Source organism: Pan paniscus, chromosome 12 (assembly GCF_029289425.2).
Source record: "Pan paniscus chromosome 12, NHGRI_mPanPan1-v2.0_pri, whole genome shotgun sequence".
Classification (NCBI taxonomy): domain Eukaryota; kingdom Metazoa; phylum Chordata; class Mammalia; order Primates; family Hominidae; genus Pan; species Pan paniscus.
The window spans coordinates 124,729,667-124,752,051 of record NC_073261.2 but is presented as its reverse complement, the minus strand read 5'-3'; the positions used below and the strand labels follow the sequence as shown (position 1 = coordinate 124,752,051).

The 22,385-nt window shown below is 54.1% G+C and overlaps 2 protein-coding genes across 19 annotated transcripts in view; one reads left to right on the top strand and one right to left on the bottom strand.

Moving 5' to 3' along the window:
• Positions 1–22,385, bottom strand: part of MYT1L (myelin transcription factor 1 like) — a 560,909-nt gene that overhangs the window by 8,643 nt on the left and 529,881 nt on the right. For 13 of the 18 annotated variants that reach the window (XM_034952508.4, XM_034952504.4, XM_055108320.3 and 10 more), the window contains 2 exons: positions 13,105–13,196; positions 5,243–5,352 (listed from right to left, as the gene is read on the bottom strand). In XM_034952508.4, the coding sequence (XP_034808399.1) occupies positions 5,243–5,352; positions 13,105–13,196 (202 nt within the window). The remainder of the gene's footprint in view (positions 1–5,242; positions 5,353–13,104; positions 13,197–22,385) is intronic. The other 5 variants (XM_055108317.3, XM_055108313.3, XM_024927654.5 and 2 more) reach the window with 1 other exon arrangement.
• LOC117979047 (uncharacterized) lies at positions 1,653–5,236 on the top strand. Its single transcript, XM_034952519.3, has 3 exons — positions 1,653–2,460; positions 3,720–3,855; positions 4,254–5,236. Exons 1-3 carry the CDS (start codon positions 2,232–2,234, stop codon positions 4,561–4,563), a joined length of 675 nt encoding a protein of 224 aa, XP_034808410.2. The 5' UTR covers positions 1,653–2,231; the 3' UTR covers positions 4,564–5,236.

Here is a 22,385-nt window from a genome sequence, read left to right as displayed (position 1 = left end):
CTTTCCAAGTTTTAGTAAGAACACTCCTGGGCTTGAGAGGTAACAAGCAACCCCTTCCGCAGAGAGTGGCAGGAGAGGCCTTCCCTGCATCCGGCACAGGCGCGGCCATCTCCCCCCATCCGGCACAGGCGCAGCGGTCTCCCCCTTATCCAGCACAGGCGCGGCAGTCTCCCCATTATCCGGCACAATCGCGGCGGTCTCCCCATTATCCGGCACAGGCGCGGCGGTCTCCCCCTTATCCGGCACAGGCGCAGCGGTCTCCCCCTTATCCGGCACAGGCGCGGCAGTCTCCCCATTATCCGGCACAATCGCGGCGGTCTCCCCCTTATCCGGCACAGGCGCGGCGGTCTCCCCCTTATCCGGCACAGGCGCGGCGGTCTCCCCCTTATCCGGCACAATCGCGGCGGTCTCCCCCTTATCTGGCACAGGCGCGGCGGTCTCCCCATTATCCGGCACAGGCGCGGCGGTCTCCCCCTTATCCGGCACAATCGCGGCGGTCTCCCCATTATCCGGCACAGGCGCGGCGGTCTCCCCATTATCCGGCACAATCGCGGCGGTCTCCCCCTTATCCGGCACAATCGCGGCGGTCTCCCCATTATCCGGCACAGGCGCGGCGGTCTCCCCATTATCCGGCACAATCGCGGCGGTCTCCCCCTTATCCGGCACAGGCGCGGCGGTCTCCCCCTTATCCGGCACAGGCGCGGCGATCTCCCCATTATCCGGCACAGGCGCGGCGGTCTCCCTCCATCCGGCACAGGCGCGGCGGTCTCCCCCTTATCCGACACAATCGCGGCGGTCTCCCCATTATCCGGCACAATCGCGGCGGTCTCCCCCTTATCCGGCACAATCGCGGCGGTCTCCCCATTATCCGGCACAGGCGCGGCGGTCTCCCTCTTCTCCGGCACAGGCGCGGCGGTCTCCCCCCATCCGGCACAGGCGCGGCGGTCTCCCCCCATCCGGCACAGGCGCGGCGGTCTCCCCCCATCCGGCACAGGCGCGGCGGTCTCCCCGTTATCCGGCACAGGCGCGGCGGTCTCCCCCCATCCGGCACAGGCGCGGCGGTCTCCCCCCATCCGGCACAGGCGCGGCGGTCTCCCCCCATCCGGCACAGGCGCGGCGGTCTCCCCGTTATCCGGCACAGGCGCGGCGGTCTCCCTCTTCTCCGGCACAGGCGCGGCGGTCTCCCTCCATCCGGCACAGGCGCGGCGGTCTCCCCGTTATCCGGCACAGGCGCGGCGGTCTCCCTCTTCTCCGGCACAGGCGCGGCGGTCTCCCCCCATCCGGCACAGGCGCGGCGGTCTCCCCCCATCCGGCACAGGCGCGGCGGTCTCCCCGTTATCCGGCACAGGCGCGGCGGTCTCCCTCTTCTCCGGCACAGGCGCGGCGGTCTCCCCGTTATCCGGCACAGGCGCGGCGGTCTCCCTCTTCTCCGGCACAGGCGCGGCGGTCTCCCTCCATCCGGCACAGGCACGGCGGTCTCCCCCCATCCGGCACAGGCGCGGCGGTCTCCCTCTTCTCCGGCACAGGCGCGGCGGTCTCCCCCCATCCGGCACAGGCGCGGCGGTCTCCCCCCATCCGGCACAGGCGCGGCGGTCTCCCCCCATCCGGCACAGGCGCGGCGGTCTCCCCCCATCCGGCACAGGCGCGGCGGTCTCCCCCCATCCGGCACAGGCGCGGCGGTCTCCCTCCATCCGGCACAGGCGCGGCGGTCTCCCTCTTCTCCGGCACAGGCGCGGCGGTCTCCCTCTTCTCCGGCACAGGCGCCGCGGTCTCCCTCTTCTCCGGCCCAGGCGCGGCGGTCTCCCTCCATCCGGCACAGGCGTGGCGGTCTTCCCCATCCGGCACAGGTGTGAAATTTAAAGGCTTGGACGGAGTTTCCTTTTTCCTTCTCTTGGATTTGTTCTTTACCAGATTTAAATCTGGACCTCTCCCTGTGCAGGACCCTCATCACCGGGCTGCAGGCCTGAACACTGACCCTACCGTTCTTTCCTCTGCTCCCATTCCAGAGAGAACATCCGGCCGTGGGCACCCACTTCTCAGTTATCTCATGGCTTGGGCTTGGGACAGGCCTGCAGCCCTGTGTCATCTCTGGCTTGGGCTCTGTGCACAGGTCTGCATCCTCGTGTCAGTGTGTCTTGAACATGTCATGACGCACTGGGAGAAGTCTGCCTTTCTCTTGGGTCAGAGTGGACAAGAAAACACGGGGTCTGGGCCAGTTCCCCTTCCTGGCCATGCTCTCTGAGGGTGTGCGGGCCCGAGAGGCACGGGAAAGTCAGGACCTTCTAAAGGAAAATGCAAGGGGCATGAAGGCTGCTGCAGGAAGGCCGAGGCCATCAGGCAGGGCCGCTTTATGCCCTGGAGAGCTGGCCTGCCCCACGTTCCTCCTCCATACTCCCCGGGCAGTGGCCGAGGCACAGGCAGCAAGGAGGGCTCCTGGCTGTGGGCGCACATTGTTTTCTGGTAAGTTTTGCTCCACGTCTAACCTGTTTAAAGAACATCAGGCTCTAAGCTGCCTGAGTCAGCAGCTGCCTGTCTCTGAGCTCAGGCCTGGTGCTCACAGAACAACTTCTGGGCTGGAGCTCATCACCCGACCCTGAGAGCTGCAGAGCTGGGGGACTCCGGCTCAGCTCATTCCCATCCCTTCTAGAATAGAGGAAGGTCCGTCCCTGGGCACATCTGGGAAGTCACCTCTCTCATCAGCCGAGTCAGTGAGAATAAATGTGAACTCTTCACATTCATTTTTGACATCGGGTCCAAATAGATGCTGTTAGGAGCAACTACGCATCTCAGAGATAAAGGCACAAAGGAGCCAGTGAGAACAGACACAGACCTGAGTGCTTCCTGAGGGGGAGGCCACGCCCGTGCAGGTGCAGAGCGTGCCTGGGGTTCCTACTCTAAGCAGCCTGCGCAGGCACATGCGTTGTTCTTTAGGGCTCAGATCCAGGCGGCATGACCTCTAAGCCTACTCAGCCCTCGGCTGAGCCCCAGCCCCAGTACTTCATCCACAGCTGGCATCAGAGCTGCCGTCTATCCCTCATGGACAGCCACGGAGCAGCAGGCCTTCACTGCAGAAGGAGGGGTTTTGGAAAGTGGGAAGAACCCCCTTCCTGAATGGCATCCTATTGGAATTGGGTTGCCCCAGTAGACCATGGACTCAACACCCTGGACAGACAAGGGCATTCTGCCTCATCAGAGAGTGCCCCAAAAGGTGCCATTCAAAGGAGGAAATAAATTAAGATTTTCAGGCTTGTCACCCTCATAAACAGAATACAACTTGATATGGTTTGGCTCTGTGTCCCCACCCAAATCTCACCTCGAATTATAATCCCCATAATTCCCACCTGTGAAGGGCAGGACCAGGTGGAGGTAATTAAATCATGGGGGCGTTCCCCCATGCTGTCCTCATGATAGTGAGTGAGTCTCACAAGATCTGATGGTTTTATGAGTGTCTGGCATTTCCTCTGCTTGTACTTCTCCTTCCTGCCACCTTGTGAAGAAGGTGCCTTGCTTCCTCTTTACCTTCTGCCATGATAGTAAATTTCCTGAGGCCTCCCCAGCCATGTGGAACTGTGAGTCCATTAAACCCATTTCCTTTATAAACTACCCAGTCTCAAGTATTTATTAGCAGTGTGAGAATGGAGTAATACTCAAGGGTGAATTTTTGATCTGTCCCAATTAAACAATCTTTGCTGACTTGGTCACCTCCTACTCTCTCCCAGAAACAGCAGCTCCTGAGTGCTCTGGCAGCCATGGAGTCTCCTATACAGTCCAAGATGCTGCCTCCATGGCCTCGGCTGGTCCCGGGGGTGAGGAATGCCACAGGCTGTTACTCCATTCCCCAAGCCTAACGTTCAGGTAAGTCTTAAGGGAAATTCCAACCTGTGTTGGGTGCGCCCCAGCCAGGCCAATGCGAGACTCTGGGAAGGCCTGAACACAGCCCCTGGGGCTACCAGGTCTGTGAGATCAAGGCAGTGATGCCCTCTGGGGAAGTAGGTTGGCATCAAAACACCCGGGCAGCAGCCACATGGCCTGGTGGGGAGTTCCCACCCTTGGCCTCATCCTTGGTACTCACGGGGGGCCTGGAAATCCCTTTCGGTTGCTTGGTGGGGCCCCAGCCCCAGAGGATGTCTCCATCCTTGGGAAAGCTGTGTCCAGCGGGTAGAAACCACCTGTTGAGCAGAGCCGTTGACCACACCCGGCTGACCATGGGAAAGGCCCTCAACCTTCCCCCGCCTCAACCTCTGCATTTACAGAGCGGGGATAATAAGGGAGCCCTCGGAGTGTGTTAGGAGGAGAGCATCATCACGTAGATGGCTGGCGGTGACACCATCCTCATCTCCATCCAGTTCTCGGGGCTCATTCCCAGCAAACCGAGCAACCTTCATGCAGGCTGGTCAGCATCTCCCGAGAACCTCATCACACCGTGGCCTGCTGGGGAGGGGCCAGAATGGAGACCTCATTTCTAAGAGGACGGGACACCTCTGCTCACCCTGTGGGCACTGTGAGGGTCGGGTGGTCAGCAAATCAATTCCACTCCCAGAGTGTACTTCGGCGGGACCCTAACACAGCAAGGTGGGAGATGCCAGGCACAAGGCTCATGGTCAGACAGGGTCCAGCCTGGCCTCTGTGGCTTCGGCTTGGCTGAGGAAGCTGCCTCTCCGTCTTAGAAGCTGTATGTTTAAGATGAGGCTGAGGACGTTTACCCTGTGGGCTGCTTGTGGGCATGGAGGGGGCTAGGTGACCACAGCTGCTCTGCCAGCTGCCACTGCTCTCTCTCCATCCCCAGGCTCTGCAGCTGCAAGTCACTGGGGCCACTTCCCCAAATCCCAGACACCCAGGAGTCCTATGTGGCAGGCACTCCTTGTTTTAAATTCTGGGAACATTGGCTGTCGCTATACATTTAATATAGTGATTAAATAACAGGAGGACCTGAAGTATCTTGGAAGGAAAACCTTCATTGTTTGCAGGAACAGGTGATCCTCTGAAAATGCCTATTCACAAATGCACTTTATTAAAAAACACAAGCACACATGCAGACTGAAAACGAGAGAACCACGGCCCCTGCTACAGCGAACACTGCCACGGAATGGTGTCTGCGAAAGACCAATATCATAAGGTGGAAAAATAAAGGAAATAAAAGAGCAAATAAAAGGAAACGACAGCTCTCCTAAAAGCTGATTTCATGCCATGTATCTCTGGTATAATGGTGCGTGTTAGAGCTAAAATTGAGGGCTTCAAAAACTGTTACCTGAGTTCTGAGTTTAATCATATCGGCTTCCATCTGGGAATTGGATTCATTTAGCTCCTTGATTTCTTCATCTAACTGTTTGATTTCTTCATCATTTTCTATACCTGTAATAATGAATATTAGTATGTTAAAACTATTATATACAAAAATATTAGACTTAGAATTTTGGGAGCTTTCTTTGTTCCTTTTATATTCGAATTGAATTTGCTTGGAAAATAGACTCTTGAATTAGAAAGGAAAAAATCATCACAATCGCTGTGTCTTTCTATTCCCTACCACTGCCCCTTCCCCACCTAAGTCCCCCCACAAAAAGGAACAAACAATTGAGACACACAGAAGACTCCCAGGCACTTTGAGGGTCGAGCTCCCAGGGACAGTTAACCTGGGTCTTAGATGTATCGAGGCAGAAACCACCTGGTCCTGAGTGCCGATTTGCTGAGCCTGGCCTGTTTTCTCCTGCTTTTGTTCTCTCTCTCGACTCGCTGTCTGCATCAGTCATTCTGCAAACACCCCAGGCTTGGAGCCAGGCTCTGCAGGTATGTTCATCAACAAGGCCAGGTCCTCCCGCCCTCACTCAGGTCAGGTTCTGGGTCGGAAAATGGGCAACAGACGTGTAACCACAAACGCAGTCCAGCAAACGCTGAGGATGACCTCACCTTACCCACCGACAGGAAGCTGTGGGAAGTGGGAGAGGGACATGGGGGCTGGCCGGAGGGAGATGGCCACAAAAGGGCTCTCTGAATATTCGACATTTAGCAAATAAAAAATCTCATTCTGAATGATTAAAAAGTATGCACTAACTAACAGAATTCCCAATTTGTAAACTCTGCCAGAATGATGACCTTGGCCAGGTGTGTACCTGACCATCTGAGTGTCCCTGGTGGGTGACTGCTGCCCTGCCGAGGTCCCTGGGGCACCTGGATCAGTCCTGGCATAGCTGGGCACAGGGCCCAGATGCCCATATTTACAAAGGCCATTCTGGACACCTGCTTCCCTGGCCGGCTGTGTCTGGTTACTGGCAACATTACGCTGCCAACGCCAAAGAGATGGAGATTCCTCTCTATTCATGACCACTTGACCTCACACAATTGGGTGTACACAGAAGGAGAGCAGGAGTTTGGCAAACACAATCGCCCTAGAAAATTCAGGATTTGAGATTGCTGTTCTCATTGGCCACACAGCACCACAATGGATCTTTACTCAAAACTAATGGAAAATGTATCCAGGCCTCCTAGGACTCCCAGTGGGTAGATGCTGTTTTCAAGCTTTGCAGACAGAAGGGCAGAAGGGGTACAATCAACCAGAGGCCGAGGCCTGAGAGCACCCCAAAAACCCTGCTGACATCAGCAGAACAGAGGTGGAGGCTCCTCTCTACCAAGACGTTAGAAAGATGAGAGTAAGAGAAAGTGACGGATCAGTGGGATTGGGCCTTAGATGCTGCTTTTAGTGAAACGAAAAAAAAAGTTACACCCTCAAGATAAAAATACCCAATGCAAAAAATCCCAATTCATAAAGCAACTAAATTATGAACGAACGTATCATTTCAGAAGCATTCCCCACAAGCTTCTGTTAAACTGCAAGCATCCAAATGCCTTTAGAACAGCTCCATGTGAAGGAGGCCCTCAGAACACGACGTGGTGAAGCTTCGACCCTCTACAGCTGTCACAGGCAACTTTCTCAAGCACATTCCTAGGAATCCCATCTCGCAGAGGCCTTTCAATATATTTCTATCAAAAACCTTGGACTGGGATGTTTAGTTTGAAGAATTCATGATAAATGTCAAACTAACTGGCCTATCAGGCTTTGTTATCTAATTGATCTGCCAGATCAGGTCAACTGTTCTGACAGAAGTCAGTGTCATTTTAAATCCAAATAAAAGTCTTGATACGGGTCCCATGACAACCTTTCATCTCTAATTTTGTTCTGGGAGTGATGGATGGGTGGATATTACTTCCATAGCTCTGCTCTGTCCTGGGGGACCACCCTCAGGCCCAAGTGGTCACCAACAGCCCTTTGTGGGAGCCTGGGAACGTCTCAGTCCTGGGGCTGCCCACTGCGGCTCTGTGCAGCACGCCATTCCTTTGTAAGGGGGAAGAGGGAGACAGGGAAACGGTGCCAGGAAGAACCGGCAGGTCACAGAGGCATTCCCGGCCCATGAGATTCTGTAGGACGAGGGAATGTGGAAGAGGAGGGCCTGCAAACTGATTCTGTAGAGCTGTCCACAGCCACATTACTGGGACATCCTGCGAGCCCCCAGGCACGTGCGCCTCGGCGTGAAGCCCCCTCAGGGAGAGGAGAGCTCTGGGTTGGGTGGGAATTCTCCTTATCCCTGCAGCAGGGCAGTGACTGGCCCAGGAAGCAGTCCCTGGGGTTGCTGGGGCCTCTGAGCTGAGCCTCACTTTGTGGATGGTTAGGCTGGAACTAGGGTTTTTTTGTTGTTGTTGTTTGTTTGTTTTGAGATGGAGTTTGCTCTTGTTGCCCAGGCTGGAGTGCAATGGCGTGACCTTGGCTCACTGCAACCTCCACCTCTCGGATTCAAATGATTCTCCTGTCTCAGCCTCCTGAGTAGCTGGGATTACACGTGCCTGCCACTACACCCGGCTAATTTTTGGTATTTTTAGTAGAGATGGGGTTTCACCATGTTGGCCAGGCTGGTCTTGAACTCCTGACCTCAGGTGATCTGCCCACCTCAGCCTCCCAAAGTGCTGGGATTACAGGCGTGAGCCACCGCGCCCAGCCACAACTAGGGTTTTATAATACATTCCACCAGTTGGCCTGCAAGCTGTCAGGAGAAACTGCCTTTATAAAAAACTGGCCTGAGCAGGGAGGGCCCAGCCAAAAAGCAGCATCTCAGAGCCAGAAAATCCACCCACTGGACACCAAAGCAAAGAAGCAAAAAAATCCTACTCAAATTAGCATAGCGTGGTCCTGGAAGATTTTGATTTACTTCAGGATCCTGGTAGCTCTTGAGAGACCAGTGTCCCATGGTGAACCCAGCCAGCGCTGGTCACTCTCACTAATGGCTTGGTGGAATTTCCATGCCTCCTGGAATTTCCTTTTCCTTACAGCTGAAGTAGAAACGTGAGTTCCCACACTTTGGAGCTCTCAGGAATATTAAGCGAAATAAGTAGGTGAAGTTCCTGACAAAGCGCTTCATGTTTTCAGGGCTTGATGGAGGTTAGAGCTCCTTTCCCTAGCTTGCTTTCTGCTGTGATAGTAAAAGGAAAGAAAAAGCATTATCTTATTTCCTTCTCTCCTAAACACTGCCCCTGCCCCCACTACCCACCAAAAAGCCACTGATGGTACAACTTCAGCCAAGGTGCCAAGGTGCTAAGAGGCATACAGTGAACTTCTGCAAAAGGGTTCTGAAGGGAGACTCACTACCAGCCATGCCGGCTGCTCAGGCAGAGCTGAGTACTAATGCGTGATGAGATCACTCCACGGATAAAGAAAATAAGGTGATCCTTGTTTGGCAGAGACATGAGCGCAGGCTCGTCCCTAAACTTAAAAAAGAAAGAAAGAAAAATACTTTAGAGCCAGAAGGGAACCTCAAGGACATTTAGAATAGCTGCTTCCCTTTCAGACAAATGCTCAAGAGAAAGCGCTAAAATCCAGTGCCAGGGTCCTTCTTGGCCGAGTCAGTGCCTCACAGTGGATTCCGGTGGCTTCTCTGTCCCACACAGTGTCCGGGCCTCACATGGAGGGAAGCTGCTGTGCACTCTTGTTACACTGAAGGTATAAAAATGACCCCAGGAAAGGCTTTACACTCAGGATATGAAAGAAAAGAAGGCCGGGCATGGTGGCTCACGCCTATAATCCCAGCACTTTGGGAGGCTGAGGCGGGCAGATCGCTTGAGCTCAGGAGTTCAAGAGCAACACGGGGGCAACATAGTCAGAACTCATCTATAGTAAAATATTGAAGGCCAGGCATAGTGGCTCACACCTGTAATCCCAGCACTTTGGGAGGCCGAGGGAGGTGCATTGCTTGAGCTCAGGAGTTTGAGAGCAGCCTGGGCAACATGGCGAAGCCCCATCTCTACCAAAAATACAAAAATTAGCTGAGTGTGATAGTGCACGTCTGTAGTCCCAGCTACACAGGAGGCTGAGGTGGGAGGATCGCTTGACCCTGGGAGGCGGAGGTTGCAGTAAGCCAAGATGGTGCTACTGCTCTCCAGCCTGGGTGACAGTCCAAAAAAAGAGAGGGATTGTCTTTTCCACATCTACAGCAAGGGCAACAGGAACACAGAGCTTCAGATGCGAAGAATGGTACCACAGCATCAGGAATTGGATGCTGTGCCTCTGTCCCCTGAAGAGCATCAGGAATTGGATGCTGTGCCTCTGTCCCCTGAAGAGCAGCAGGAATTGGATGCTGTGCCTCTGTCCCCTGATGAGCAGCAGGAAAGGTCCCTGGACCCTTCCTGGATTAGCTACACAGACATGGAAATGATGCCTGGGCACACAACTGTGCTCTGGGGGTAAGAAAGAACTATCTCAGTTTGGTGCAAACAGTGTCAGGAATCGACAGCCCCAGGCAGCAGCACACACTTGGACTTAGGAAGACCCACTTCCACCACCTGTTCTCCCAGTGACCTGCAGCTCCTCTTTTTTACCCATGGATGTGCGTGCATTAGGATCTGCAGCAGGGGGAACAGTTTGTCCTAAAACTTAGCACAACACGAACTGTGTGTCTAGAAACTTGGGTGAAATGCAGCGCCTGGCTGAAGGCTGCCCAGCAGCAGCAGCTGGGCCCAGCGGGCGGGCGGTGGCCCTGGAATGCCCGTGTCCCGGCTGCTTTCCGGTGGGATGACGCCCAGTTGTTGGTTCCTCTAGTTTAGAGTCACAGACCAACTGCTTATCTTTATCCCTCCGAGTTAGCACCTGTTTTTGTGAATTAACTCCTTGTGTGCAGCAGTAATAGGAATGTCTAGTGCCCTCAATGCCGACTCAGGCCCACCGATGAAGAGATGGCCACCTCAGGGATCTGCCCACCGCCGCCCAGGTGGACCAGCCCAGGTGTGAATGGCCCCTCCTCTAGGATTGGCAGATCTGTTCTCTCCATATTTTCTTTCCTTTTCTGTTTTGAACTGGCCTACCTAACCTAACCGCCACTTCCTTCATTAATGGGGAACAAAGGCACGTGGACTCGGATCAATTGTCTAAGGATTTCCACTTTAATCCAGGGTTATTCGGGGGTGAAATGCCCTCTAAGTATTTTGAAAAGCGCCCGGCATGCGGATGGGGCTCAGGGAATGTTTTCTTTCTGGCAAGGAGCACTGCTCCGTAATAACTAGAAAGCGAAAGTTGGCTATCCTGGTGTCTCAAAAGCGGGGTCCTTACACTGGCTGCTTGGGACTGCATCCACAGGGAGAGGTTGTGAGGGTGGGTCAGGGTTTTCTGGAAGGCAGAAACTGACAGGAGCAGCCTGGGGGACAGGAGCAGCCTGGGAGACAGGAGCAGCCTGGGGGACAGGAGCAGCCTGGGGCACAGGAGCAGCCTGGGGGACAGGAGCAGCCTGGGGGACAGGAGCAGCCTGGGGGACAGGAGCAGCCTGGGAGACAGGAGCAGCCTGGGGGACAGGAGCAGCCTGGGGGACAGGAGCAGCCTGGGGGACAGGAGCAGCCTGGGAGACAGGAGCAGCCTGGGAGACAGGAGCAGCCTGGGGCACAGGAGCAGCCTGGGAGACAGGAGCAGCCTGGGGGACAGGAGCAGCCTGGGGCACAGGAGCAGCCTGGGGGACAGGAGCAGCCTGGGGGACAGGAGCAGCCTGGGGGACAGGAGCAGCCTGGGGCACAGGAGCAGCCTGGGGGACAGGAGCAGCCTGGGAGACAGGAGCAGCCTGGGGGACAGGAGCAGCCTGGGGGACAGGAGCAGCCTGGGAGACAGGAGCAGCCTGGGGGACAGGAGCAGCCTGGGGGACAGGAGCAGCCTGGGGGACAGGAGCCCCAGACCTTGAGGACCAATGTCAAGAAGCTGATGACCTTTCTGGTGAACAATGGGCCACATGTTGAGGAATAGTTTGTACTGGCTGCTGGCAGAGGGAGTCCTGCAGGTACACACACGTGGGACGTTCAGGCGTCTCTCATGCTGTCCTCAGGACCACCAATAATAGTCAGATGAGAGGGGACCCCCGTGGCTGTGGCCAGGGGCTTCATGCCTGCATGCTTGGGAGCTGCTCAGGTGTGGCTCACTCTTGGTGGATTTGGGGAGGAGGTGCCCTTTGGTAAAGGTACAGCAGGAGGGTGCCAGGTTCTGCCCAGGTTCAGCTTTGTAGGGTGGATCTGTGCATCATAGGTCTGGGAGCCTTCAGCCCAGGGCATCCGTGCTTTGTGGTGCTTGAAGAGGTTTGCAGGCTCCATTTAGAAATACAAAATTAGGGGTGCATCTTGCAAGTGAAAGCTGAGAAGGGGAGGCTGGGCTTCTGCTGTGAAGGGGACCAGTCTGCTCAATGGCTACAGGTTACAGCTGATCTCATTATTCCCAGGAGCCATGTGCTATAAAGTTACTGCACACAGGCTGAGAGCAGAATCACTGCTTTTGGAAACAAAGGGCCAAGCTCCTGCCACCCTCTGGTCCCATTTTTGTCAATCGATCAATAAAAAACCCTGTTAATATGGTTTGGCTGTGTCCCCACCCAAATCTCATCTTGAATTATAGTTCCCATAACCTCCACGTGTCGTGGGAGGGACCTGGTGGGAGGTAATTGAATCATGGGGGTGGTTACCTCCATGCTGTTCCTGATACTGAGTTCTCACGAGATCTGGAGGTTTTATTAGGGCTTTTCCCACTTTGCTCTGCACTTCTCTCTCCTGCCGCCATGTGAAGAAGGACACATTTGCTTCCCTTTGCACCATGATTGTAGGTTTCCTGAGACCTCCCCAGCCATGTGGAGCTGTGAGTTGATTAATCCTCTTTCCTTTATAAATTACCCAGTCTCAGGTATTTCTTCATAGCAGTGTGAGAATGCACGAATACACCTGTTTTATGTGTGCTCCCATTTAAAGACAACTTATTTAATAGATACTGTGGATTCCTTAACATAGAAACTCCCAGCCAACAGTCACAACCATGACTCCTGTCTGAAGGGAGCTTGGCTAGCGTGTGTTTTCTCTGTGAGGCACATCACAGCCCCCTGCCCTTAGGAACACCAGACACTTCAGCTGCTCTGCGAGTGCACAGGACTAACTACAAAAGCACTGAGATCATTGCCTGCGTCTACAAATTAATTTCGGCAGGGAGGTGACCTCGCAAATAGAGTCCCCAGATCATGAGGGTGGACTGTGGATGTTTCTAAGGGCTTAAGTGGCTCTCCTCTCTCCTGCTCCTCCAGAGGCCCCCAGTTTTCCTCTGCAGAACTCTCTACACACCTGTGCTGGTTGGTGACAAGAGAGACCCTCAGAACAAAACAGATTTGCAGGTGGAATCAAGAAAATCAGGCACCAGACATGCAGAGAGTGAGGGCGACAGGGGAGGGGGTGCCATCCTTGTTATCTGTGGCCTGGGGTGGCCCCAAAGCTGCTCCTGGGTGGAGAAACCCTGGATGAGGGCCTGAGGGACACAGGCAGAAATGTGGGCACACTGGGGTTCCAGGGAGTAAATCGTCCAGTGCTGGAGAGACCCTCAGGACTTGGGCTCATGATTCCGGTGAGCAGTGAAATCGGTGAAGGTGGGAGACGGTTTTGAGAAAGACTGCTTTTTTCTCAAGTTGCTTCGCTTTATAGATGAGAGGGCCAGAATTATCTCTGCCCCTGCTTTCTAAGAAAAGTGAGCTGTAACTGTCAAAGGACACAGAGCTGGCATGGCCGTGCCCGCTGGGCCTTCCTGACCATGGGTGCCACGAGGGCTGGAGGGGTGCTCACCGTTGCTGGCCCGCTGTTTGATGGTCAGCATCTGCTCTCCAGAAAGCTTTGCCTTCTTCATCGCTGACGTGGCTCTCGGGCATCCTGACAAGCTGTGGACAAGACACAGGACGGCCATTAGTCAACTGTCTAATGTCCCAGCCCTGCAGGGAAGTGGTGGTAAGCAAGGTGTAGAATAGCATTATTAGGTTGGTTGCCAGCAAAAGGCTGTCTGAAAATGAGAAAAAGCAAAAAGACCAATGCATACAGTATGAGAGTTATGCACACATGGGGTGCATGTGTGTGCACTCATGCATGTGGTGAGCACTGATCATGGGTGCTCGGCTGGGGCTGCCTCTTGGCGGGGGGTCTTGGGAGCTGGGGCTCTGAGAGCAGAGGAAATCTGCCCTTCATTGTATAACTTTCAGAGCTTTTTGGAACTTTCGTAGAGTGATAATATTGCTTAAAAATCTTTATTATGGAAAGCATCAAGCTTATAGAAAGGTTGGGTTTAAAAGTTAATTTCAAATATACAAAAGTAGAGACAGCAGAATAATGAACTCAACCCAAATTCAGCTGTTATCTCTCAAGGCTAGTCACCTGTGCCCCTCCTGCTTCCCCAATCTCAAAGGTGAAAACATAACTGCAATCTCCTTATCTCACTTACAATTTTTAGCCAGTTTTCTAATATCAGCAGCTATTCAGTCTGTTTTCAAACTTTCCAGGTGTCTCTTCACTTTTCTCAGCCACTGGTTTGTCGACGTCAGGATGCGTCTCAGCTCTTCACAGTGTATGTGGCAGATGTGGCTGGCAGCCTCCGGGGCAGGAAGGCACCTCTGCCTCCTTTTCTGTCCTGTTGGGTGTTTGCTGAAGATGGCGTGTCCTGTGTGCCGAGCGCCTCTTCCATGCAGTCCCGTGCCTCGGCTTCCTCACAACTCCTCAGTCTCCGAGGGGCCTTCCCTCCCTTCCAGGGGCTCCTGGACGTGCTGGTCAACTGGAGTCCTCACTGTGCTAAAGGCCAGGGGCCATCTGGCACTTAACTATGGGTGAGGTGAAAAACTTCTATATATAACGCTTTTTTTTTTTTTTTTTGAGAGAGTCTTGCTCTGTCACCCAGGCTGGAGTGCAGTGGCCCGATGTCGGCTCACTGCAGCCTCTGCCTCCTGGGTTCCAGTGATTCTCCTGCCTCAGCCTCCCGATTACAGAATTATAGCCTCTGGGATTACAGGTGTGTGCCACCACACCTGGCTAATTTTTGTATTTTTAGTAGAGACAGGGTTTCACCATATTGGCCAGGCTGGTCTTCAACTCCTGACCTCAGGCGATCTGCCCGCCTTGGCCTCCCAAAGTGCTAGGATTACAGGCATGAGCCACCGCACCCCGCCTATAATGTTTTATATATGTATATGACATATGTGTTTATTCTCTCTATACATAATATTGTATTTCACCTGTATATGAAGTGTTAGATGGACCGTGTCCGTAAGTCGTGTGATGGTGTGTTAGGGATATATCTAGAAACACTCTTTACTAGTGCAGGCAGATTACATCATTATTAGAAATATCTCTTTAATATCCGCATTAATATAATTAAGCTTTCTAAATATTATTTTTGTAATACATTTTCTTTTAAAATTTTTTTAAGAAAACAGGAAAATTCATAGCAGAAGAACTTGATCGTAATACATTTTCAACTGGGGATATTAGTGGTTGTTTTTGGGGAAATCCTATCTTTGTATAAAAATATTTCCAGTATTCTTCATCCACACCACAGGTCTAAGTTGTTATTTTTTTGATGTGATGTTTGCATCTCATAATTATAATAGAATATTCATAAAATTCTAAATAATCATTGCTGTTGCCTGACTGTGTCCCCTGAAATCTCGTGCACTGAAATCCTGACCCCCACCGGGATGGTGTTAGGAGAAGGGGCGTACGGGAAGTGAGGAGGCCTCGTGATGGCATCCGTGCCCTTATAAAAGGGACCCAGACAGCTCCTTAACCCCTTCTCCCATGTGAGGACAGAGTGAGAAGGCGTCGTTTACCAACCAGAGAGCAGCCGTTGCCAGATGCCGAATCTGCTGGTGCCTCGGTCTCGGACTTCCAGTCTCCAGAACTTGGAGGAATAAATTTCTGGTTTCTACGCTGCCCAAGGTATGGTATTTGTTTTTGCAGCCCTGGAACGTCTAAGACAATCACCAGTATTTGTTGCTCATACCACAACTCTGTGGCTGTGAACTGCTGTGTTTGCTGATGATGTTCCTAGGTTCAGTGAGAGAAGGAGCAGCGGGGACTTTAACCCCAGCGTCATCAGCTCCAGCATCATCAGCTCCGGCGTCATCAGCTCTGGCGTCATCAGCTCCAGCATCATCAGCTCCCGCGTCCTATCCCATCCCAGGGCAAGCCGCACGGGAAGCCCCAGGAGCAGAGAGGCCTCTGGGAACTGGGTGGCCTGACAGGGTGGGCACGGTGGGCGCCCTGGCTTCTCCTGCTCGCCCTGACTGCATCCTCAGGAATCCGGACAGTCCCTGAGGGGGTCCTGGCTCGTGGTTCCCTTTGCTGTTTTTTTGTTCATTTATTTGTTACTAGACATTGGCACTGCTGCTTCTGATGGATCCTCTCACCCTGCCTGCTGCTGTTTACACCGGAAATCCCTGTGCTCCTCAAGCTGTCTTTAGTGTGGGGCGTGAACGAACCCCTCGCGTTCCGGAGGGAACAGGCTCCTCTTCAGTCCTCCCTGATGGGGCCTGGGCAACAACCTGGCAGTCGTCCCCACTCCGGGGCACCCTCCTGGGTCTTCTCCTGCCTCCCCATCAGATCCCAGCAGGACGCCCTGCAAATCCGGCTGGGGTGGGGGCTGACACTTCTGCTTCCCTAGCTTATCCGTAAATCTGCTTCTGAAGGCGAGCTGGATATTTTCATTTGTAAAATAAGAAGTTCTCAAAAGATCTGTTAAGGCTCTCCTAAAATAGGATGCTTGGATGTTAACGCCACTTTTCCCCTTCCTGCCACTGGACACACTGCGGCTGTCACACACATCTTCCTGCAGGTGTGTCTGCGCTTTGGCCCCGCATCCAGGTAGACTCTGCAGTCAGGTGACTACACCTGGCAAGTCCTTCATGAGACCAGGAGGCCCACTGGACCTCACAGTGCACCCCCTGATGCTCTAACGCACGTAAGACGTGGAACTGGCTAGGAAAGACTTAGGCAGTCCTGTTTGCTCACTTGTGAAATGGAATAAAATATTGAATTGACTGTGTTTGTGAAGTTTAATGAAAAGAATGTGTATTCTTGAGGGCAAGGATTAAAATGAACTTTTTTGTTCACTGCTCTGTATCCCCATGATGGGAGAGTGCTGGAGATGGAATAGGTGCCCAGTGACGACTTCTAAAGCATAAAATGTCTGAATACACTTTCTGATGGCTCAGTGAGTGGAGGCCCAGGGTGAGTGTGAGTGCACCCAGGCTCTGGAAGGTGCAGACTGAGCCCTCAAAGAGGCCTGCGGCAGGATTTTGCAGGACTTCCAAGTTAAGAGAAGACTCTTAGCCGGGCGCGGTGGCTCATGCCTGTAATCCTAGCACTTTGTGAGGCCGAGGCGGACAGATCATGAGGTCAGGAGTTCCAGACCAGCCTGGCCAACATGGTGAAACCCTGTCTCTACTAAAAATACAAAAATTAGCTGGGCGTGGTGGCAGGTGCCTATAATCCCAGCTACTTGGGAGGCTGAGGCAGGAGAATCTCTTGAACCCGGGAGGCAGAGGTTGCAGTGAGCCGAGATCGCACTGCTGCACTCCAGCCTGGGTTACAGAGCAGGACTCCGTTTCAAAAAAAAAAAAAAAAAAAAAAGACTCTTGAGTGCAGCTGCCGCCCTGGGTTAAGATGAGAGGAGGGCTGGGGTGAGGGCCTCCTGCAGAGGTCGTAAGACTGTGACTGTAGGACGAGGGTGACGCCTGGTCGGTCCACGGTGCGTGTGGCCCAGCCCGGCTCAGTGTGATCCTCACAAATGCAGGGAGCAACTCCCATCTTTCCCCCGCTGAACCTCTCTGGCCTTCCGCCGTCTGAACCTCCGCGGCCCTTTCGACTTTCCCTGCGTTTGCGAATGGCATTGAGGGGCCAGGAGCTGCAGGTGGGGAGAGAGGCAGGGCCACAAAGGCACGCCTCCTCCTCCTTGCCATCCTCCCAGCGAGCAGCCTCTGCTGTTTGCGCCTGAAACCCCTCCCTTCTCTTCATCACTTCAGTCCAGGTCTGTGCTGCTTTCTCCCTCAGCGAGGCCCCTGGGCCTCAGCCTGGGTCCCATCCGTTCCATCCCACAGCTGAGAAATGGCCCCAGGGGCACAGCTGTGATTGCCCCCACTCCCCCAGGAGAGCTTCCAGCAGCTTCTCTGAGAGCAGCTGCCGATGCTGGAATATTTCCTAGAGCAGGGGTCCCCAAACTCCCGGCCGTGGCCTGTGAGGAACCGGGCCGTACAGGCGCAGGTGGGCAGTGGGCGGGCGAGCATTCTCACCTGAGCTCCGCCTCCCGACACGTCAGCGGCGGGATTCGATTCTCCCAGGAGCGCAAACGCTATTGAGAACTGCGCCTGCGAGGGGGTCCGGGCTGCGGGCTCCTTAGAAGTTAATCCTGGTGATCCCAGGTGGAACGGTTTCATCCAGAAACCATCCCACCCCTTTTCTGTAGAAAAATTAGCTTCCGGCCGGTCGCGGTGGCTCACGCCTGAAATCCCAGCACTTTGGGAGGCCGAGGCGGGCGGATCACGAGGTCAGGAGATCGAGACCATCCTGGCTAACACGGTAAAACCCCGTCTCTACTAAAAATACAAAAAATTAGCCGGACGTGGTGGCGGGCGCCTGTAGTCCCAGATACTCGGGAGGCTGACGCAGGAGAATGGCGTGAACCCGGGAGGCGGAGCTTGCAGTGAGCCGAGATCGCGCCACTGCACTCCAGCCTGGGCGACACAGCGAGACTCCGTCTCAAAAAAAAAAAAAAAAAAAGAAAAATTAGCTTCCATGAAACCGGTCCCTTGTGCCAAAAGGTTGGGGGCCGCTGTCCTAGAGGGCCTTTGCGACGGGCTCTTCTCACACGTGCTGCCTCCCGCTGTCCACTCACGAATTCCCCAGGCCAGTGATCTTCTCTGCCGCTAGGTGAACGCCCCTGGCGCTCCCACTTGAGTTTGCTGTCCCGCCCTGTCCCCATCCAACTGACCTCCCAACTCTTTACTGTTTTGTCCACAAAGCAGGGCCCGGCCTGCACCAGGAGGCCCTCCCGGCCCAGGCTCTGGCCCACCACAGCGCTGCCTTCCTCGAATCCCCTGCGCCCTGGAGCGCAGCCTCCCGGGACGTGGACATGGGCGGTTCCCATCCTTGGTTATCTTTTCCTCTTCTGCTGGTCTGAGGGTGGTTCCTCGGAATGCCCACCACATTGCTATGTGTATCCCGGTGTCCAGGAGCCTTTGCAGATGGGACGTGTTTAGTAAAAATGCACAGCATAGAAAATGGAAACAGACTGACATCACGTCAGTGATTTTTCCTTTAGGATTCGGCTTTTGCAGAAACCGCCCCCAGCCTCCACCTCACTGGGGTGCGGAGCTCCCCAGCCTCTTTCTCTTTTATGGGTCTTGCCGCAGAATTTTTAAAGATCTGCTCAGTTAAGTTCTTTAGGGCAGGTCTCACTTTCTGTTTCCCACAGTGGACTAAATGCTTGCAGAATGGTAGGTGCAGGCCTGGCGGAGAGCATTCACCCATGAACGAACAGCTCCTTAGTGGTGGGGTGGAGAGTGGAACCTCGTTTCCCTGGCTCTGCTCCAGGCTTGCTTCTTGGGAATTCTTGTTACCTACAACCTAGGAGCTCCTGGGAGAAGTAAAGTACAGGCTTGGAAGTCAGACTTTCTCTGCTAAGTCCTGCTTCTGCTGCTGACTTATTCTAGTGACCTGTCTAAGCTCGGGTGTTTCATTTGTAAAATGGGAATTTAAAAGCAAACAAAATTTCCCACCTCATAGGGATATTTTGAAGGTTGAATATAGAGAAAGGATATTAAACCAGAACCATGAAAGGCAGATGTCAGGATAGCCAGGCCTGGGAGAACAGGTGAGGTTCCGTCCTGTGGAATCAGCTCAGTGAGCTCCGGCCACCACAGGCCTGGCTCTCTGGGGCACAGGTTGAGAGCCCGAGGTGAGGCCCCTCTGCGGATGGGCTTGGTGACGCAGCTCCCAGAGCCTGGCTGTGTTGGTGCGGATGTCTCTGCCACCTTCGCTGAGCAGCATCAACAGGCCCCTTCCCCATCCTGTCGCTGGGGTCCCTCCCTGCTCCCACTCGTCATGAGAGGGTGCATTTGCTTCTTCAGTGGCTCTTGCCTCGTGACGCTGTCAGCTCCACCCCAGCAGGGTCATCCCCGTGTCCTTTCCACCCTCTCCACTCAGAATCACGGTTCGTGCCTGGGATACCACGGGCCCTAGAGGGATGTCTGTTGCGTGAATAAAATAGGAAGGACAGCGTCCTGCCTCTCAGTTGTCAGGAAGCAGGAGGGGCCGAGAGGCCGAGCTGCTTTCCCGCTCTGATTCTGAGGAGGGAAGAGTGTGGGGGAGCACCCCCCTGGGTACACCTCCATGGAATCCTAACAGCCACCCCTTCCCCATGCCCTGCCCCCAGAAATCCCAGCCTCTCTGCACCAGACAGTCGGCCAGGCCAGTGTCCCAGGGCTGCCTGGCCCATCTCTCCTTTGTCCTGTATTTTATCTTTTCTAGTTTAGAATTATTTTTTGTCTCTTCTTAGCCATAGATGGCTTTTCCTGCATTCAAACCCTTAGACTGGGGAGTGGCTCCAGGCGTCCAGGTGAGAGGCACACGGCACCACCCTGAGAAACTCCATGGCTCCCTGGGCATCAGCACGCTTCATCACCAATGGAACGCCCCGTGGCACAGTTATCTCTTTTTTTTCTTTTAAAAATATTTTAATAGAAACTAGGTCTCACCATGTTGCCCAGGCTGGTCTCGAACTCCTGATCTCAAGCGACCCTCCTGCCTCAGCCTCCCAAAGTGCTAGGATTACAGGTATGAACCACCACATTCAGCCTTTTTGTTGTTGTTTTTAAGAAATAAAACAGAAATTTTGATGGCTTAAAGTCCCATGTTAAAAATTTTGTATTATCCATTACTAACACATCACACAAGCACTTTCCAGCTCAGGTAGTGTTTGGGGACCCAAGGCAAGCGATCATTCTGAGCTACGCTGTATGGATTAGCTAATGAAGCAGAAGCACTTGGGGAAACCGGACAGGCCCCGCGGATAGCAGTTGTGTGGTGCCTGGCAATTCCTGGCTCAGGAGCAGAGCTCCCCGCCGGGTTCCCAGAAGCTTTGGGCCCCGGTGGGCACCCCCAGAGGAGAGAGGGAGGAGCCGCTCAAGCCCCCCCATGCCACTCACGATGCTTCCTCCCTCCTGTTTTAGATCCAGCAGAGAAACCAGCCTAACGGGGAGGAGGTGCCGCGTGAGGAGCCAAGGACATTCCCAGCAAATACTTTCACAGCTTAAAAGCCGCAGCCAAAAGCAGCTGCTGAGGCTACGCCAAGACAAAGGCGCATAAAATGAGGATGGACATGGTGCACGTTGGCTGCTTTGACTTGACTTCAGGGAAACCCTGTCACCCATGTTCTCTCGCTTCAGGCGCTTCTTTCAAGGCCACTGAGTGAGCGCAGAGTGACAGCTGTGGCCCCCCAGGGGGTGGCCCTGTCCCATTCCTATGCCCCAGTGTATGCACAGGGCCTCACTGCCCGGCTGGGGGCCTGGGGCCTGCATTGTAGGGTGAGAGGTAGACGAGAGGACCCCGGGGTCCTGCCAGTTGGTTCCGTCCCAGGGTGGACCCCTGTTGTCGGCAGCACCCAGGGGTCCCTGCAGACGCCGTGCTCCAGAGGGGCTGCACACGGCCACCTTGTCCTCAGCTCCCCATGGGTGCCTCAGCTCCTGAAATCATGCAGTGTGGTCAGAAGGTGACTCCTGCTGGGAGGTGGGCACTGGGGTACTTGTCCACTTTTATGTCAAAAAGGCCCATTTTCTCATGACTTGATTACAAAGTTCCTTATTAAGTGTATTTAGTCATATCTATTAGGGATCTCCCCATCCTGGCTTCTCCTACCTTGAAAATAAAGGAACAGAACTAAGTTATGTGCGGTGAATTAAGTGCATGGGAGAGAACCACCCAGAGGACCGACGGCTCCAGGAAGCAGAGGCCACCGGTGCAGGGAGGCAAGTCCCCCATGGGTGGGGGGATAGGGGCGCCACACGGCCGGAAACTGCAGAGTCCACATTCCTGGACCCACACTGCGGTTCAGCACCGGCTTTGCCCACAGTCTCACGCTGCTTCTCTTCACTCTCAGTTAATAAAACTGCCTGCTGGGAATGACAAATAATGGTGTTATTTAAGGAGCAGGAGCCTTCAGCAAGAGTTTGGGAAACTAAATTAGGAAACAAAGACGGGCCTGAAGAATGATGCATTCTGTCCAAACGCGGCTGTGTCGGTGCTGCCAATTCCAATCCAGTGACTGCACTGCCAGCTCAGGTCCAATTTGGAAGAGAACCCTGGGAACAGGCCCAGCGCGGCCCTGGGGGGTGGTGGCGGCCCTGGTGCGGTGACAGTGCCATCTAGCGGTGGCCTGGGGGCGGTGCTGGTCCCGGGCTCTCGGGAAAGTCCACACACCTGGCTCAGCCAAGGAGGTCAGCCCACGGCTGGTCTCGGGTGTAAACTATAAAGAGGGTGCTGACTATTTTACTCACACGTTAGTTCTGAACGTGAGATCCAGCAGCCTGTTACAGAAACGCTTCTCCAATTAAAGTCAAGTGCTGCTGAGTGTAGGTTTGGAAGTCACCAAGTTTCAGTGCAGGGAAGTTCCGGGCAGCAAGTAGTTAAGCGGCTGCTCCACCCGCTTGCCCCAGGCCCCAGACGTCTGGCACCAGGCGTCAGCACCAGGGATTCCAGATGAAGGTTCCAGCGAAAGCTTTAGAAGGGCTTCAAACCGAGCTCCGGGGAGGCCCTGACATTTTTTATCAGGACATCAGCTAGAAGGGCCTTTTCCTGGAGAACATTACAGTTGGAAATAACTAAATAAGTGAAACTTTCGAAGGGGGATATGGTTAACAAGACACAGAGATTGGGAAGAAAAATAAGTAATTTGAGAGGAGGTGGGAGTGTGTGTAGAAGCTTTGTTGCAGCTGGAAGGTGCTAGGATGAGAACTCACGACAAAGAGCTGCGGGTGGGAAGAGCCCAGCCAGGTGCTGTCTGCGATTCAGTAACCTCTGAAAATCGGCTCCAC

Coding starts and splice junctions, on each gene's coding strand:
- LOC117979047 (XM_034952519.3), top strand. CDS start 2,232: ATGCTCTCTGAGGGTGTGCGGGCCCGAGAGGCACGGGAAAGTCAGGAC. Junction 2,461..3,719: donor TGGGCGCACATTGTTTTCTG/GTAAGTTTTGCT, acceptor ACTCTCTCCCAG/AAACAGCAGCTCCTGAGTGC. Junction 3,856..4,253: donor TCCCCAAGCCTAACGTTCAG/GTAAGTCTTAAG, acceptor CTGCATTTACAG/AGCGGGGATAATAAGGGAGC.